We start from the raw sequence: 19,306 nt of genomic DNA on the forward strand, positions 1-19,306 counted from the left end.
CTTGAGAAAAAAAATGCCCAGATGCAAGCGGAGAGTGAGGTAAAGAAAGTGAAAAGAGAATTGCAAAGTGGGGGAAAGCATTCAGAAAGGGGAAACTTGTGTTTGCCCGTATTTAAGATAGATGCACACAGCAGGGTTATCAGAGAACCTACAGGGGAAGACTCAAACACACTGCCCAAAGAGTCATCAGAATCTGCAAGATCCACAATGGCTATGGTTTGTGCTTTCCTAATGGTCCTGGTGGTGATGAGCTACTCGTCCACCTGCTGTCTAGGATGTGACCTGCCTCATACTCATAACCTCAGGAACAAGAGAGCCTTCACACTCCTGGCACAAATGAGGAGACTCTCCCCTGTCTCCTGCCTGAAGGACAGAAAGGACTTTGGATTCCCCCAGGAGAAGGTGGATGCCCAGCACATCCAGAAGGCTCAAGCCATCTCTGTCCTGCAAGATCTGACCCAGCAGGTCCTGACCCTCTTCACATCAAAGGAGTCATCTGCTGCTTGGAATGCAACCCTCCTAGATTCATTCTGCAATGACCTCCACCAGCAGCTCAGTGACCTCAAAGTCTGTCTTATGGAGCAGGTGGGGATGCAGGAATCTCCCCTGACCCAGGAAGACTCCCTGCTGGCTGTGAGGGAATACTTCCACAGGATCACTGTGTACCTGAGAGAGAAGAAACACAGCCTCTGTGCCTGGGAGGTGGTCAGAGCAGAAATCTGGAGAGCCCTGTCTTCCTCAACCAAGCTGGTGGCAAAACTGAGAGAAGAGAAGTGAGTTGTGAAACAAAGTGTTTAGAGGACTCTCCTGGATTCGAACACTGTATCACACTTTATAAGTGCTCCCTTAAAAACTCTCATTACTTTTAATATGAATACAATCAGCCTGCCTAGATATTTCAGCAATATTGAAAAATTGTTTTCAATATATAAAACCATTTTTGTATTTGAACCCATTTGGGTTTGTTTGTTTGTTTATTTATTTATTTATTTTTAGTGCTAGTAATATAATTTAAGGTATTTATGTCAAACCTTGCAGTCTTATATTTTAATACAGCAAGTCATAATTTGTAATTTATTTCATATTCAAATAAATTTGCTTTATAAGACACTTTGGATTAATTTATTTGCTATCTCTTTAACATTATCAAAAATTTTAAACATTAGAGTCTACACTGTAAATACTGTACAAATGAACACTTTCTAAATATCAGAGCGGAAAGACATATACACTGCACAGTATTTAGACAAGCCCTAGATATTTTCATCTTCTTCTCTCTGGCATATAGTATTCTTCTGGCTGGATAAACAGCTGCTGTGCAGAAGAAAACCAGAGAGTCTTGCTCCTCACAATCCTTAGTCCACTTTGATCAAATATGCCTTGGATTTATTTAGCATTTCATTTCCTTGATCTCATATATTTGTCATCTACTATTATCATTAATTAGTTTAGTGGTTTTAGGTTCTAAATATGAATGAGAACATGTACAACAATGCAAAACAGGTTAAAAAAATGACTACCCTGCCTATATGGCACAGAAAAGCAAGACAAGAAGAACCTGGGAATTAACCCCACTCATAGCCTCATAAACCAATCTGGGAATAAATCCAACCAGGAGAGTGAAGTCACTCCAAAATTAACCCTTTGAAACACCACTATTCCTTCTCTATTTTCCTGGACCTTTCCTCTTCCCATTTTCTACTTCTCTGTTTGTTACTCTTCTTCTTCCTCCTCTTTCTTCCTCCTCTGCTTCCTCCTCATGCTTCTACTTTTGCTCCATCTCCTTTGAATCACTAGTTGTGCATGGCACAGCACCATCTCATGGAGCATGGAAGCCACTCTCAGGGGTCCCGGCCTGAGGTTACCTGAATCTCTTTCCTCCAGCACCAATATTTTTCCATTGTTCCTCAGCTGGAGGTGGAATTGCCTCTGTTTTCCAAGCTGATAACTCGTCTGGCGTGGTCATGTCAATTCAGTCATAGCCACTCACAGTTCACATGAGTAACTATTCTGTTGTGTTCAAGAACGCGGCTTTGCTGAGTCATCCACTGCCTCTGGCTGTTCCAATTCTTCTATTCCCTCTTCTTCAGTGGTTCCTGAGGCCAGGAAATCAGCACTTCCTTTTCTCAGTGATCAGTTTCGAGTCTCTCTGTTCATTAGCAGAGACTGTAAAAGAGTTCTGTGGTAAGCGTTGGCTAGTGCAGGAACCCACTCTTAGGTGTAGGCTCTAATTTCAAATCAGGTATTGTGACAGGATGAGTAGAGCACTGCTTTGTTCTTTGTTATCTTCATGGCTCCACATGTATTTTAAATATCATACTTCTGAGACAAATATTACTCAAAGTTTTATGTGGATTGCATTGACACTGAAGATCACCTGAAAATATAGTCACTTTCATATCTTATTAATGGCCATAGATCCTGTCCTTTTAATGTTAGTACCTAACATTTTTGCTACTACTCTGTTATTTAGATGGCACATCAGTTCCTTTTTCAGCTTTCACTTCAATGACATCATATTTTTGGTTCAGTGGCAGAAACTGACAGCAGGGTTTTCTTTCTAGGAAAGTAGAGAAGAGACAGAGAACAGAATTGAAGACTTTGACCACCAAACCAACGCCTCAGGAATGATGAAAGAATAAGTGTGAAAGTACAGACAACTGAGGCACTTGTTGTCTTGTCACAATTAACTGAACATCTCTGCCATTAAATACATTGGGCATGGAAGATTAATCCCTGAATTAAATATTCAGTAAGAATTGATGGCTGAGAAATATATAGGTGTCAGTATCTTAGACTGAAACAGAAAGTGGAATTACAGATAAATGCATATCTTATACTTGATGCCTTGTATATATGATGTATAATAGCCATATGTGGTATATATACTTATGTGTATATGTGCACACACACAGCTTTCTCTTCGATAGACTCTCAGCAGCTCTCTGCTGTCCCAGACCCCATCTTTCAGTGTCACTGTCCTTAGTTACCATTCCCTGATGCAGAGAGCCCCACTGTGTGCTCCTCATTACCCAGCTCTGCTCACTCTACAAATGCGTCTATTCTTTACATCTTGATTCCTGACTGGAGTTTTTTCCTAAGACATCTAACCATCATTGAAACATGAATGAAGGAATTCAAGGTTTGAATGAAACTCTCATGTATAAGAATTTCCTCTTAATTTTAGACCTTCAACAACGTTCTTCTAACGATCTAAAGCTGACTGTTTCAACAATAAAAAAAGAACAGGAAAAAAGAAAGAACAAAGACAGTAAAAAGAAAGAGGAAGAAAGAAAGGGAAAGAAAGAAGGAGAGGAAGGAAGAAAGAAAGAAGAAAGAAGAAAAGAAAGAGAGAAAGAAAAAGGAAACTAAATCTTTAGAGAAGAGAGCCACGTACTGGCTTAGCCTGCAAAGACAAAACAGAATCCAATTCTGGTGAGTTTTTTTTTTTTTTTCAGAATTCTGTTTGCTGGCAGAGTTTCTTTCACACTGAAACAGACTTTTCTCCAGAAGAACTGAATTCAGAAAGACTCTGTTCTCTTCAAATTCATCTTAGAAAGGGAAATCCTCTCGGATCCACAAGTCATGTCATATGAGCAATGGACAAGTATGCATAAAAAGGTCTTTTGTGTCGTTTCTGTCTAGCCTTCTATAACTGAAATTCTCTGGAGAAGGAGGGGTCTGTGTGCATTCCACTTAGTGTCTGCATGTCTGTCTACCTGTACCCATTTATTTCTTTATGTGCTTATTTATTCACTTATTTAACTATTTATATGATGCAACATATATTGCAGCATAATTTTGTATAGATACATTTTCCATAAATTGTTCATAATATACAAATGCAACTTGTTTTATTTGTTCATTCTTTAATTATTTAAAACAATTTTATTGTTTACACTGGTATTTTTCTGTAATGAAATTATATACACAATCAAGCTGTCAATTATTATAGATGCATATGACATTGCATTGTGTTCAGGCAATTGGATATACCTGTCTCTTGCTTCTCATCCATTCATGGCTATTCCTAAGTCTTTCCTTTTCTCCTGTGTATCATATTCTTCTGAATGCACAGACAGCATACTGTCAAAATGTGTAAAGTGACTGGTATTTGTACAATGCACTCCCCAACCAAGTTCTCACTCAAAAGGTGATTTATTTGACCCAGAAAGACATAGGACCAAGAATAAGAGACAAAGATAGAGGACTAGGGAAAAGCAGAAGAGATATTTTTCCTGGGGGTTGAAGGGACACAAGATATGTGTGTCTGGGTAGAGAAGAAACAATATGGCCCATAGGCAAATGGCAGTTTATAAAACTATAAGGGGGAAACCCCTGTTAGGGAAAAGTGTTAATATTGATTGTACAGCTTAACTGGGGCAGCCACAAGGGGGCCTTTGTTTGCTGGTTTTCAGTGCTTTGATAACTGGACCTTGGTAATCATGCTTAGGTGAATGAAGTGGACAAATGAATTTTGAAATGCCATGACACTCTTGACTTGTCCACTTCTTTTTTTTCATGTTGTAAATATTTTTCTTCTTTAAAAAGTACAAAAAATAAAATAACATATTTATAGTTTATAGATTTCCCCCCTCTCCCATTTACAAAACTATTAAATTACATTTACTCTTTTTTTTTTAAATGTGGGAGCAGATTATACACACGAGTCTCTCCTGTTGGTCTTCCAGAAAGGGTCATTCTTAGAATTTGGCCTCTTTTCCTGTTGCATTTTTGTGACTATTAAAATATGAAGGAAAATATTTAATTCATTTCAAACTTCCCAGGTTTCTGCGTTTGGATGTGCCTTAGTCTTTTAGGAACCGACTTCAAGGTGACAGCCCACTGTGTATTTTTCTACCGGTTCCAATTTCTAAACACCGAGGAAGTTCCAACAATTTGGAGACATAGAAGGAAATACATGCTCCATGTGTCACCCCCCTTTTATGGATTACCAAAAAATAAAAAGTTCTATGTTTGGGTGAGATTAAACTTTTCTATCTTTTGTGCTTTTGTTCAGGACCTGATGCTTAGCAAAGCTCAGTCAACCTAGCGAGCGATGAGCTACACGGAAATCCACCAGCAGACACTTCCGTACCTGACGCTATACTGCTCCTTGTGGTTTCCTATACCTTCTTCTGGCAATGGCTATCTCATAGAGTAGGGACTCAGGACAAAGGGAGAGCCGACTCTGGCTTGTCTCTGGACCCAGAGCAGACCAGTAATTTTCCAGAAAGACTAGAAAGAAGAGCTGGTAGCCTGTTGGATTGTCTCCCTGCTCTGGAATCCTAAGCCCATCTCTTAAGGTCTGCCAGTCATGTTTGCAGCTAAGTTCAAGCGCTACAGCACAGGAAGCGCACAGAGCGTATATTTCCAACACGGAGTTTGTCTGTCTTAGATCAGAGACCCACTAGTACCCTGGAGGGTCCCCAGGCTGCTTAGTTTCAAGGAGTGGCATTTGGAGTGCAGGGCTGGAATAGAGCAGAGCCCAGGATGCAAACCTTTGGCAACAGGAAGAAGGATAAGGAGTCTCAGACTCCTTGTGGGCTCTCAGAAAGGTGCCCCCTGCTACCCTTTGGGATCCTCTTGGTTACGGCACCTACTCCCCATTCCATTCAATTTCTCTGCAGCTTGGAAGAGCAGTAGCTGGGCTGGAGTCAGCCTCAGCTGCTGTGGGCCTCAGGGGCAGATAGAGCAAGGCAGAGGCCGGAGAGCAGAGCCTCTAGGTAAGACATTAAAGTGCTTCACAGACAAATTTAGACCTTTCCTTAAAAGCTGTTTCATTATCTAGGCCTTGGGATGGGATGTGCCTGGTTATCCAAATTAATAGTTCTCGGCCCACAGGGGCACATACCAGCCCTTAACCCTAACAGAGCTACTGACTTGTTCTTTCAAAGAGAACAGAGGTCCATGATGGGGCATGCTTTCATGCCTGTTCGGGTAAGCCGTTTTTTCTTGACCTTCCAAGGGCGAGGAGAGGACAAAACAGCCTTAGCTTTCCAGCGCCTTCCAGAGTTGGTTTCAGAAGTGCTAGGATTCCCACGCTTCCCACAGCCAGGGTGGATTCCAGAGCCAGGATGGATAGCCTCACCTCTTCCTGTCAGAAGCAAGGCAAAGAATTGTCTACTGTTCACAGCCCAGCAGAGCTGCTGGCTCAATTCACAACGCTGCAGTTGGACTTTTAAAGGGGCCACTTGCGATGAAGGGCATGCTTGTAAACTATGAGGCACTACAGTGTCCAGGATCCCCGTGTCGGCCAAGCGGTTCTGCAGCAGGTCCCAGCGACAAGTCCCCAGCGAAAATCTCTGCAGAGATTTTGCGCAAGGCTCAAGAGATGTTAGAGAAGGCACTGACAATATGTCCTTTCCAAGACAGCTCAAAGGATGAGCTTAGGCAATATTTCACCATGAGATAAAATGCCATGGCCTCAAGGGAGAGTCATGTTTGAGAGAGGGCTCTGGGAAACAAGTCCTCAGGCATGGCGTTCACCACCATCACATGACGTCCCAGAGGTCACTTCCCTAACCTCCTCTTGGACAGAGCAGAACGTTCTGAATCTCCGGTGTGTCTCCTCCAGGCCAATGGCAGTAAACATGCCCACAAACCATAGGTAAATATATTACTGCAATATTATGTACAGATTATGTACATGGTCGTCAGACATACTCTTTCTCGTGTTCCTTATTTGTTGACATGGTAGCACAAAGTCTTCCTATACGCGGCCAGTGGCTATTTGCTGAGTGTCCCTGGAGGTATTTAGCAGATTCCTCAGAGCAATCTGAAGGTTTGGGGCCCTTCTTACCTCATCCATGAAGGCTGCACCAAGCAGCAGCTCATCTGGTCCATCCACTCAAGAAATGTGGAAAGGTAAGAAAAGGACACACCAGTTCCTCAGGCTCGAGATGAGTGGACTTGCTGCTGCTGCCCTTAAAGGGGAAACTCTGGAGGTCTCACATAGACCTATCAGTAACTTGCAGAGTCCTGGAGGACTCTTTGGGTAAGAATGGGCAATAAATAAGGCTCTACCAGGCTCAAAGAAATCTACTGAGGGGCTCAGGCTTCAGCTCCAGAGGGAGCAAGTGGAAGAGTGGAAGGAAGTCTGTTACTGGGCCTTGGGACCCACCCGCTTCCCAGCAGTCTTGTAACAGTCTTGTGAGGTGGATGAGATGGATCTCCAGGTTCTGGGGTGGCAGAAATCACATCTCTCCCAAGGAAGGAATGCGCCAAAAGCTCCTTCAGGGACTCCATCAGGGTTCAGATTTCTATCAGCCTGATCTTAAAGTCTTCCACCATGCTCTCCATGTTGAGAATGAAGGTGTCCTCATTTGAATACTGCTCAATGATGTCGTCCATGTTGACCAGGATGCCCTTTTTGCTCTTCTTACAAAGCTTTGTGAGTTTCTCCACTGGCCGCCCATACTTCTCAGACAAAGAGAAGGCCCTACACTATGGGTGATTTCAGTGTCAGAGCATCAAACACATCATCGTTCTCCTTCCTCACATATAAAACACTGCAAGAGCGAATTGTCCACTTCTAAACATTCTTTCAAAGTCACCATTTGCGTAGTTGGGGAAAGAATCCTGGATGGTTTGATTTTATCGTTTAGAACACATCAATTAAGCTTTGCACAGTGGCAGTATTGTAGCCAATGAGGTTTATCCGAGGCGCGATTATTGCTAATAGAACACATCAATTATAGTCCTTCAACATGCTTACCTCACATGAAATATTGGAGAAAGTAGGCTACAAGTATTTTTCCACTTGAGACTTGAGTGGTTTAAAGAAAAATCTATTTTTTCTGCTTAAAGTAAAGTTCTCCTTATAGTATAATGTTTTCACAACAAAACTGGTTTGTGCAAACAAGGTGAAACGCCATGTCAAAATATTTAGAATCTGAGCCAGTCTCAGGGGCATAGCCCTGACTTTAGAATCCCAGAGCCTCTCTTTAAGTGAGACAGACATCATGATATCCTCAGGATGCACTGCAAATATTTATCTTGACTTTCAGAGTTGGATAATTCAGAGTTGTGACAATGACTTATAGTTAACACCACACGTCGTGCTAGAGACATGAAAAACAAACAACACCAGAGGCTCAAGGCCATCCCTAGTCATCTGAACTGATCCTCACTCATCTGTACTGATCCTCACTCATCTGTACTGATCCTCACTCATCTGTACTGATCCTCAGTCATCTGTACTGATCCTCACTCATCTGTACTGATCCCCAGTCATCTGTACTGATCCTCACTCATCTGTACTGATCCTCACTCATCTGTACTGATCCTCACTCATCTGTACTGATCCTCACTCATCTGTACTGATCCTCACTCATCTGTACTGATCCTCACTCATCTGTACTGATCCTCACTCATCTGTACTGATCCTCAATCATCTGTACTGATCCTCACTCATCTGTACTGATCCTCACTCATCTGTACTGATCCTCACTCATCTGTACTGATCCTCACTCATCTGTACTGATCCTCACTCATCTGTACTGATCCTCACTCATCTGTACTGATCCTCACTCATCATCTGTACTGATCCTCACTCATCTGTACTGATCCTCACTCATCTGTACTGATCCTCACTCATCTGTACTGATCCTCACTCATCATCTGTACTGATCCTCACTCATCTGTACTGATCCTCAATCATCTGTACTGATCCTCAATCATCTGTACTGATCCTCAATCATTTGTATAGATTCTCGTTCAGTTGTATTGATCTATGAGTTGTACTGATCTTCTCATCCTGTACTTTAATAGTAGAGCAATTGGATGCCCTGTAGGGGACTCTCTCCTGAGCATTGTTGACAGAGCAGTACTCAGAGGAAATAAGGAATCCATAAGGGGAGGAAGTCAGGCCCAGATGATCCAAGGAATTTCTTAGCACTGACCAACTAGCAACCAGATCACTTCAGAAGATCTGACTGACTGGAAACCAGACTGCTTCTTTATTTATATGGTTTCACAGAACAAAGATGGACTCACGGTTATCTAAGAAGTACAGATTATGGGTTTGATTTTTCATTACATGTCCAGCGTTATAAGTTTAGTCCATATTAGAAAATACAAACCAAACAGATTTTATTTTTATTATCATCCCTATAAGTCCAATCTAAAGAATCTGAAGAATATCACTTCCAAAACAAACTCATTAATTATATGACAATCTGCCTTTAGACCGGCAGTTTATGCAGTTTGGAAGCACTCCAGACAAACATAAAATATCTGAATTGGTCTTTTAATGATTAGCAAAGATACTTAACTTATTTTACTATATGTTTCATCATCTATACTATAAAGTAGGAAAAGGTTATTTTATTTACTCATTCATATTTACTGGGTTCTATTAACCCAGGGGTTTACCACATATGAGTACCTATCTTGAAACTACATTTCAGAGAGCTGTTAGAGTACTGTACATGGTGGCCTTGATTATCTAACCTATTCTCCTAGTCAGTCAGAGTTCGTCAATTGTCTCTGTTCATCCTACACCAATTTTATGGTTTGAGTTTGCTCAGGGGCAGATACCTCAATAGATTCCTGTAGTGGTGGCCTCATTTAGCTATATGTTTATTTTTGCTTAATGAACTCCAGGGCATAAAAAAGACTTCCAAATAGGACCAGATAAAATTAATTGGAGATTTACTTAAAAAGGCTCACCATCATTTTCTCAGGAAAAGGCATAACATGAATCATAATGCAGAAAATCCTCAAGAATGCCGTACACAGAGAGAAAAACCTGAAACAGAGATACAATGGCAGCCATTACAGCATCAGGCTCAGCTCACTGGAACTGTGTCAGACAGCTGGGCTGGCTCCATGACTCTTGCCATAGCATGGATATGGTTATGCTAGTTCTTCCCAGAGAAGGTTATGACATGGGTAAGGGCCGTTTAACAGAGCATGGGTAGCCTCTTAATGACTCAATGCCCGAAGCTGAATCATTCCCTCTGACAAGAGACCACAATTGCTGATTTGAACTCATCTTGGAGAAGAAATATTTGACCTCCTCTTAGCTTGAAGAAGGGATTGTGAGTCTTGAAGCAGTTAGGTAGGTCTTCCAGTCGGCAGTCACAGCCACTATTGATTCTTGTCTCCAAGTGTCCTGTTGTAGTGTGAACAAATTCTTGTTGTTGTCATTCTCTCCTGATTCTTATAATCTCTCCACTACATCTTCTAAGTTCTGAGCCTTGGGAAGGGACTGTGTAATAGAGATGTCCTATTTAGAACCGGTAACTCCTCCGATGTTCATTTCTGCATGGTGACCATTTTGGTGTCTCTTTAACTAGCAAAAGTAAGCTTCTCTAATGAGGGTAGAGAGGTGCAATAATCCATCTCCAGTACAGCTGTGATCAGAAACCAGGTGTTAAGACACCTCCACTGTGGCTCATTTCTTTCCATAGTGTTTTTGCTATTTACAACTTTCTGTTCTGTGTGTGTTTTAATATTGATGTTGTTAGAGTCGCATTACTGAAATGTTGACTCTGTAGTTGACTTTCAAATATATAATCACTTTCATAGAATATAGATTATTTTTCTAATGACTATAGGGTTTCTAAATGAAGCATTGTCATTACCATTGCTATTGTTTCCCCATTGTGATGACAGGTTCCTCTTCTGGTTTCATTTCAAGTGGAGTCACAGTTTTTAAGTTCACTGCCACAACCAATGTTAGGATTTGCTTTCAGGAAAGAAGTAGAAAAGAGAAATAAATATGGGAAGCAAAGGAAATTTATATAGAAAGGACATTAGCTTCTTCAGTTTGATTGTTTCACTCCCCTTATCTTTCTTCACCATGAAGTTAATGTAAAGAAAGGACCAATGTGAAGGCACCCACTGTTATCCTACCACTGCAATAGAGAAATGAAGGGAAAACTCAGACACAGTTGAAGAACGGAAAGCTCTTCTTTCTGACAGAGTAGGATGGATCTGACTACCATTCACCTTTGCAGTTAGAAAAAGAAGAAAGCATGGGAGCATGACTAAAATACAAGTGGATAGTCACCTGCCAGAGAGATTTCCAGATAAATAATAGCCAAACAACAATACTGCTGTGACAATGTGCTATATGTTCACCTGATAATTTCAGGCCTATTAAGAACTCATTGATCAAATGTTGATCATAAAAGAGTATTTAGTTAAACACCAAATACTTATCAGCTAAGATGATATTAAGACAAATTATAAAATGTCTACAACCCAGTGTTTTGCTATTAACAACTAGGAATTCTCGACACTCTGATATCCAATCACATGGATCACAGCTGAAAACAAAATCCTGTCACATGTACAACTAGAGACAAGACAGTAATCTAGGATTTCAGAAACTAAAGGAAAGAGGGTATGACTTCCAATAAGAGTTGATGTCTTGTTTCTTGAGTTCTTTATGTATTTTGGAAATTAGCCCCCTGTTGGGTGTGGAGTTTGTGAAAAATCATCTCCTATCCTGTAAACTGCCATTTTCCCTATTGACAGTGTCCTTGGCCTTACAGAATTCTTTCAATTCATGAGGTCCCATTTGTTAACTGTTGATCTTAGCACTTCTGTTATTAGTGTTCTGTTCAGAAAATGGCATCCTGTGTCAAGGCATTCAAAGCTATTCTCCAATTTTTCTTAGATCAGGTTCAGTATCTAGTATTAATGTTTAATAGAATTTAATTGATTCACTTGGACATGACTTTTATGCAGGGTGGTAGGTATGTATCTATTTGTATTCTTCTGTGTGTCAACATCCAGTTAGACCAGCACCCTATATTGAAGATGCTTTTTTTTCCCATTGTATATTTCTAGATTCTTTATCAAAAATCAGGTGTCCACAGATGTGTGAGCTTACATTTGGGTCTTTGATTTGATTCTATTGATCAAAGTGTTATGTTTTTATGCCAGTATCATGTTGCTGTTGTTGTTGTTTATATTGCTATAGCTTTGGAATGTGCCTTGAAATCAGGGATGGTGATGCCTTCAGAAGTACTATTACTGTACAAGCTTGTTTTTGCTATTCTTGATTTTTTGTTTTTCCATATGAAGATGACTGTTGTTTGTTCAAGCTCTGATTCTTTCTTGAGGGGATGTGGAATATGGGTAGTGTACCAGACTGTCTGCATAAACACATATAGGACACTAGTCTGTGAGTAGTTAGCTGCCAGTGAATGTAACTCATCAATACATCATTATCAAATTGTCAAATATAGTAGTAATTTGTCAGGATTTAAGAAGATTGATGATAAATATAGCATTTACAAGATACAAAATATTTTGTTATGCCCAAGTTGCAGGGACCCCCACAACCATTGTGGAGCCAGTTCTGATGCAAACAAATAATGGTCTTTATTATGAGCTTACAAGCAAGGTCTTTCACTGTCCCCATTGCAGTGGGTCAGAGTGAGAGGCCCAAGTCTAGGGGTGTAGGGTATTTATTGTAGTTAGAGCAAGCTTGAGGAATTTCCATATGGGTCAGCAAGTTAAGATTTTAGAAACTGCATTTCTGGCTTTGAAGATTTTTATCCATATTTATGGTACAATGTGATTATCTATACATGTGTACATTTTGTAGTTTTCCTCAGTTAAAACATACATCGGGAAATATAGATTAGTTATAATTGATGTGATGACAGACTCTGCATGAGTCACATGGTGAGGGGGAAGCAGTGTTGCCTTAGGGTTAGAATTGTCACACTCAGAAACAATGGGGAAGAACCCATATACAGGATGGTTACAGCAGGGGGAACATTAGACCTCTGTATGAAAAATGTAGGCAGAGAGGGCAGAGGGCATTAATAGTGACCTCGAGAGATCAGAGACACACAACTGCGTGGCCTGAAAGAATGTGTTCCCTGAGGAGAAAAACCTCAGGGGAGCTGTTTCAGAAGTAATGAGTCACTTTCAAACAACCTCCCTCTGCAATGGTTCAGGAAGACACAGCACAGCTTCAGAGACCCACAGAGCTTCAGGGGCATCGCTCTGCATGTAAAAGAAGGGAGGAAAATGGAGGTACAGACTGTGCCTAAACATTTGTCCCTATACTAGACCAATATTTGAATATGCAGAAAGTCTATAGTTGTGGATGTGTTTGTGAGTGACTATATACATATACACACTTCAGAGTATAGACCAAGTTCTTTGGAATGATGACTTCCATTTGGAGTGGAGTATCTGGTTTACTGAGGATACTCACCTTCCTTGCAAAAGTATTATTTTAGGCTTGTGCTCTCAGGTCACATTGAGAACACTCAAACAAAAAAAACACAGGTAAACTGTAGGGAAGTGTTCAGACATGACAATGGTGTTTACTGCATAGAAGCCAGGCATGCACAGGCTGTCTTTACAGAACCTGGAGTCCAAGACTCAGCCAGCCCCAGCTCAGACAGTGACACCCTCATTTCACCATGGCCCTCTTCCTCCCTCTACTGGCCATCCTCGTGATGTGCAGCAATGCCCTGTTGGACCTCTCGTTTCTGATGTACCTCAGACTCTCCCATGCTTAGCAAGAAGACATTTGTGCTCCTGGGCCAAATGAGAAGTGTCTCCTCTTCCTCTTGCAGGAGTGACAAAGGGGCTTTTAATTCCAAAGGAACATGGTGGACGGTATCCTGTTCGTCAGAATCCAGGTTATGTCTTTCCTCCAGCTGAGGCTCCAGTAGATTCCACCCTCCAACTCTCGCTCACAGACAGCTCCCCTGATACTGGAATGCAGCCCTCCTGACAAACTCCATGCTGAGCTCCTTCAGCAACTGGAGGACCTGCAGTATGTTAGGTGGAGGTGATGGGAGGGGAGGTCTGCCCTACAAGTGCCCTTGACATACTTCAGGGGGATCCATCTCTACCTGAAAGAGAAGAAATACAGTGAATGTGCCTGGGAGATTGTCTGTGTGGAAGTCCAGAGCCTTCTCTGCAAGAAGAGGGTTGCAAAAAGATGAGGTCTTCTAGAAACCATTGTTCTGGATGCTCTGACACCTCAGACTTGGACCTTTGTTATTTCAAGTGACTCCTATTGATTTAATTGAGTTTAAAAAATACTTTAATAATGTTAAGCTTGTGTGTCTCTGTATGTGTATGAAACATATATATACATATATACATACATATATCTGAGATTATTAATGATCTATTTATTTACCCATATCTCTATCATCTATTAATTTCTACATTTTAATAGATTGTGTTTTAATATTTAAACATATGCATGTAATAACAAATATCACATTTCATCAACATGTATAAGAACTTACTTTTTCAAGTTATCTTTCAAACATTTTATTTTATTTACTTCAGGTAGCTAAAAACTTTTTACATTATGGAACTGGGTCACACAGCTCCTTGCACCCAAATCCAATGGGGGAGAGATCTGGACCCTCAGAAGTGCATACAATCCTGAGAACTCAGAGGAGACTACCCTCTTCCCACATTCCCAACCCAAGAGGGAATCACTTAGTGCCATCTGTGGCCCCTGGGCACAGGAACCTAGGAGCAGTCAGGGGCAGGACCCTTCCGGTTTCTGCCTGTGCTAAGAGCTAAAAGTGAGTCACCAGGAGCATCTACACACCAGAGAGCAGAGCTCTGTTTCCAGATCCAACTGAAAGGAAACAGGAAAACAGGTCTACAGGAATACTGACACACAGGTCTACAGGAGGGTCAAGCCACTGTCAGAGACAGCAAGGCAAGCTAACACCAGAGACAACCTGATGGCGAGAGGCAAGCCCAACAACCTAACTAACAGAAACTAAGACCACTTGACATCATCAGAGCCCAGTTCTCCTACCAAAGCAAATACTAGATATCCAAACACTCTGAAAAAGCAAGATTTAGATTTAAAATTACTTCTTATGATGGTGATGGATGACTTTCAGAAGGACATAAATAACTCCCTTAAAGAAATACAGGATAACACAAGTAAACAAATAGAGGCCTTAAAGAGGAAACACAAAAATCCCTTAAATAATTACAGGAACCAGAACCAAACAGGTGACGGAATTGAACAAAACCATGCAGGATTTAAAAATGGAAATAGAAACAATAAAGAAAGCACAAAGGGAGACAATCCTAGAGATAGAAAACCTAGGGAAGAGATCAGGAGTCTTAGATGTGAGCATCACCAACAGAATACAAGAGATAGAAGAGAGAATCTCGGGGGCAGAAGAAACCACAGAAAACATCGACACAACCATCAAAGATAATTTAAAATGAAAAAAGCTCCTAGCCCAAATCATCCAGGAAATTCAGGACACAATGAAAAGATTAAACCTAAGGATAATAGGTATATAGCAAGTAAAGATTGTCAACTTATAGGGCCAGTAAATATCTTCAACAAAATTATAGAAGAAAACGTCCCTAACCTAAAAGAAGAGATGCCCATAAACATAAAAAAGGCATACAGAACTCCAAATAGATTGTACCAGAAGAACAATTCCTCCTGTCACATAATGATCAAAACACCAAATGTACAAAATAAAGAAAGAATTTTAAACACAGTGAGGCAAAATGATCAAGTGACATATAAAGGCAGAAATATTAGAATTATACTAGACTTCTCACCAGGGACTGTGAAAGCCAGAAGATCCTGGACAGATGTCATACAGACCCTAAGAGAACACAAATGCTAGCCCAGGCTACTATATCCAGCAAAATTCTCAATTAACATAGATGGAGAAACAATGATATTCCATGACAAAATCAAATTTATACAATATCTTCCTACAAATCCAGCACTACAAAGGATAATGGACAGAAAACTCCAACACAGGGAGGGAAACTACACTCTAGAAAAACCAAGAAACTAATCTCCTTGCAATGAAACCAAAAGAAGAGAGAGCACAAACATAATTGCACCTGTAACTTGGAAAATAATAGAAAGGAACAATCACTATTCCTTAATATCTATCAACAACAATGGATTCAATCCCCCCCCCCCCAAGGCACAGACTAGTAGACCAGATACGTAAAAAGGACCCAACATTTGCTGCGTACAGGAAACACACCTCAGAGACAAAGACAGACACTACCTCAGAGTAAAAGACTGGGAAAAGCTTTCCAAGCAAATGGTCTGAAAGAACAAGCTGGAGTAGCCATTCTAATATCAAATGAAATCGACTTTCAACCAAAAGTCATCAAAAAAGATAAGGAAGGACACTTCATATTCATCAAAGGAAAAATCCTTCAAGATGAACTCTCAATCCTAAATATCTATGCCCCAAATACAAGGGCACCTACATACGTAAAAGAAACCTTACTAAAGCTCAAAACACACATTGCACCTCACACAATAATAGTGGGAGATTTCAACACCCCACTCTCACCAATGGACAGATCATGGAAACAGAAATTAAACAGAGACGTAGACAGACTAAGAGAAGTTATGAACCAAGTGGACTTAACATATATTTATAGAACATTCCATCCTAACACAAAAGGATTTACCTTCTTCTCAGTACCTCATGGTACCTTCTCCAAAATTGACCACATAATTGGTCACAAAACAGGCCTCAACAGATACAGAGGGATAGAAATAATCCCATGTATCCTATCAGATCACCACAGACTAAGACTGGTCTTCAATAACAACAAAAACGACAGAAAGCCCACATATACATGGAAGTTGAACAACGCTCAACTCAATGATAACTTGGTCAATGAAGAAATAAAGAAAGAAATGAAAGACTTTTTAGAACTTAATGAAAATGAAGACACAACATAACCAAACTTATGGGACACAATGGAAGCAGTGCTAAGAGGAAAACTCATGGCTCTGAGTGTCTGCAAAAAGAAACAGGAGAGAGCATACATCAGCAGCTTGACAGCTCACCTAAAAGCTCTAGAACAAAAAGAAGCAAATACACCGAAGAGGAGTAGAAGGCAGGAAATAATTAAACTCAGGGCTGAAATCAACCAAGTAGAAACAAAAAGGACCATAGAAAGAATCAACAGAACCAGGAGCTGGTTCTTTGAGAAAATCAACAAGATAGATAAACCCTTAGCCAGACTAACCAGAGGTCACAAAGAGTGTACCAAATTAACAAAATCAGAAAAGAAAAGGTAGACATCACAACAGAATCTGAGAAGATTAAAAAAATCATCAGATCCTACTACATATGCCTATATTCAACAAAATTGGAAAATCTGGAGGAAATGGACAATTTTCTAGACAAATACCAGGTACTAAATTGAAATCCGGAACAGATAAACCATCTAAACAACCCCATAACTACTAAAGAAATTGAAGCAAGACCAAATGGGTTTAGTGCAGATTTCTATCAGACTTTCATAGAAGACCTCACACCAATACTGGCCAAATTATTCCAGAAAATAAAAGCAGACAGAGCACTTCCAAATTCCTTCTATGAAGCCACAATTATACTTATACCTAAACCACCCAAAGACCCAACTAAGAAAGAGAAGTTTAGACCAATTTCGCTTATGAACATTGATGTAAAAATACTAAATAAATTTCTGGCAAACCAAATTCTAGAACACATCAAAATGATGATCCATCATGATCAAGTAGGCTTTATCCCAGGGATGCAGGGATGGTTTAATATATGGAAATCCATCAATGTAATCCACTATATAAGCAAACTCAAGGAGAAAAACCACATTAGATGCTGAGAAAGCATTTGACAAAATTCAACAAACCTTCATGATAAAAGTCCTGGAAAGATCAGGAATTCAAGGCCCATACATAAATATAGTAAAAGCAAACCAGTAGCTAACATTAAACTAAATGGAGAGAAACTTGAAGCAATCCTACTAAAATCAGGGACTAGACAAGGCTGCCCACTCTCTCCCTACTAATTCAATATAGCACTGCAAGCCCTAGCCAGAGCAATCAGACAATGATAGGAGGTTAAAGGGATACAAATTGGAAAGGAAGAAGTCAAAATATCACTATTTGCAGATGATATATTATATCAAGGTGACCCCAAAAGTCCCACCAGAGAACTACTAAGCCTGATAAACAACTTCAGCAAAGTGGCTAGGTAAAAATTAACTCAAACAAATCAATAACCTTTTTCTATTCAAAGGATGAATAGGTCAAGAAAGAAATTAGGGAAGTGACACCCTTCACAATAGTCCCAAATAATATAAATATATATAAAACACCTTGGAGTGACTCTAACCAAGCAAGTGAATGTCTGCCAAGAACTTCAAGTCTCTGAAGAAAGAATTTGAAGAAGATCTCAGAAGATGGAAAGACTTCCCATGCTCATGGATTGGCAGGATTAATATAGTAAAATTGGCCATTTTCCCGAAAACAATCTATAGATTCAATGGAATCTCATCAAAATTCCAATCCAATTCTTTATAGAGATAGAAAGAGCAATTTGAAAATTCATATGGAATAACAGAAAACCCAGGATAGTGAAAACTATACTTAACAATAAAAGAAGTTCTGGGGAAATCAGCATCCCTGACCTCAAGCAGTATTACAGAGCAATAGTGATAAAAAAACTGTATGAGATTGGTACAGAGACAGGCAGTGATAAAAATCCGTATGGTATTGGTACAGAGACAGGCAGACAGATCAGTGGAATAGAATTGAAAACACAGAAATGAACCCACACAACTATGGTCACTTGATCTTTGACAAAGGAGCTAAAACCATCCAATGGAAAAAAGATAGCACTTTCAACAAATGGTGTTGGTTCAACTGGAGGTCAACATGTAGAAGATTGCAAATGGATCCACTCTTATCGCCCTGTACAAAGCTTAAGTCCAAGTGGATCAAGGACCTCCACATTAAACTAGATACACTCAAACTAATAGAAGAAAAAGTGAGGAAGAGTCTTGATCACATGGGCACTGGGGAAATTTTCCTGAATAGAACACCTATGGCTTATGCTCTAAGACCAAGAATTGACAAATAGGAACTCATAAAACTGCAAAGGTTCTGTAAGGCAAAGGACACTATCATTAGAGCAAAATGGCAACCAACAGATTAGGAAAAGATCTTGACCAATCCTACATCTGATAGAAGACTAATATCCAAAATATACAAAGAACTCAAGAAGTTAGACTCCAGAGAGCCAAATAACCCTATTAAAAATGGGGTACAGAACTAAACAAAGAATTCTCAGCTGAGGAATGTTAAATGGCTGAGAAACACCTAAAGAAATGCTCAACATCCTTAGTCATCAGGGAAATGCAAATCAAACCACCACCTCACACCAGTCAGAATAGCTAAGATCAAAAACTCAGGTGACAGCAGATGCTGATGAGGATACGGAGAAAGAGGAACACTCCTCCATTGTTGGTGGGAATGCAAACTTTTACAACCGCTCTGGAAATCATTCTGGAGGTTTTT

The 19,306-nt window shown here is 40.1% G+C and overlaps 1 protein-coding gene and 1 pseudogene across 1 annotated transcript; both read left to right on the forward strand.

The window, feature by feature from the left end:
- The first annotated feature begins 207 nt into the window (after positions 1-207).
- On the forward strand, positions 208-777 carry Ifna4l1 (interferon, alpha 4 like 1). Its single transcript, XM_003749962.2, has one exon. The coding sequence runs from the start codon at positions 208-210 to the stop codon at positions 775-777; it is 570 nt and encodes a 189-aa protein (XP_003750010.2).
- Positions 778-7,620: 6,843 nt separating this feature from the next.
- LOC120103372 (U4 spliceosomal RNA) lies at positions 7,621-7,777 on the forward strand (annotated as a pseudogene).
- Positions 7,778-19,306: the final 11,529 nt, after the last annotated feature.

Source organism: Rattus norvegicus, chromosome 5, assembly GCF_036323735.1.
Source record: "Rattus norvegicus strain BN/NHsdMcwi chromosome 5, GRCr8, whole genome shotgun sequence".
Taxonomy (NCBI): Eukaryota; Metazoa; Chordata; class Mammalia; order Rodentia; family Muridae; genus Rattus; species Rattus norvegicus.

What these genes read in the sequence shown, in the direction of transcription:
- Ifna4l1 (XM_003749962.2), top strand. Translation starts at nt 208, where the DNA reads ATGGCTATGGTTTGTGCTTTCCTAATGGTCCTGGTGGTGATGAGCTAC.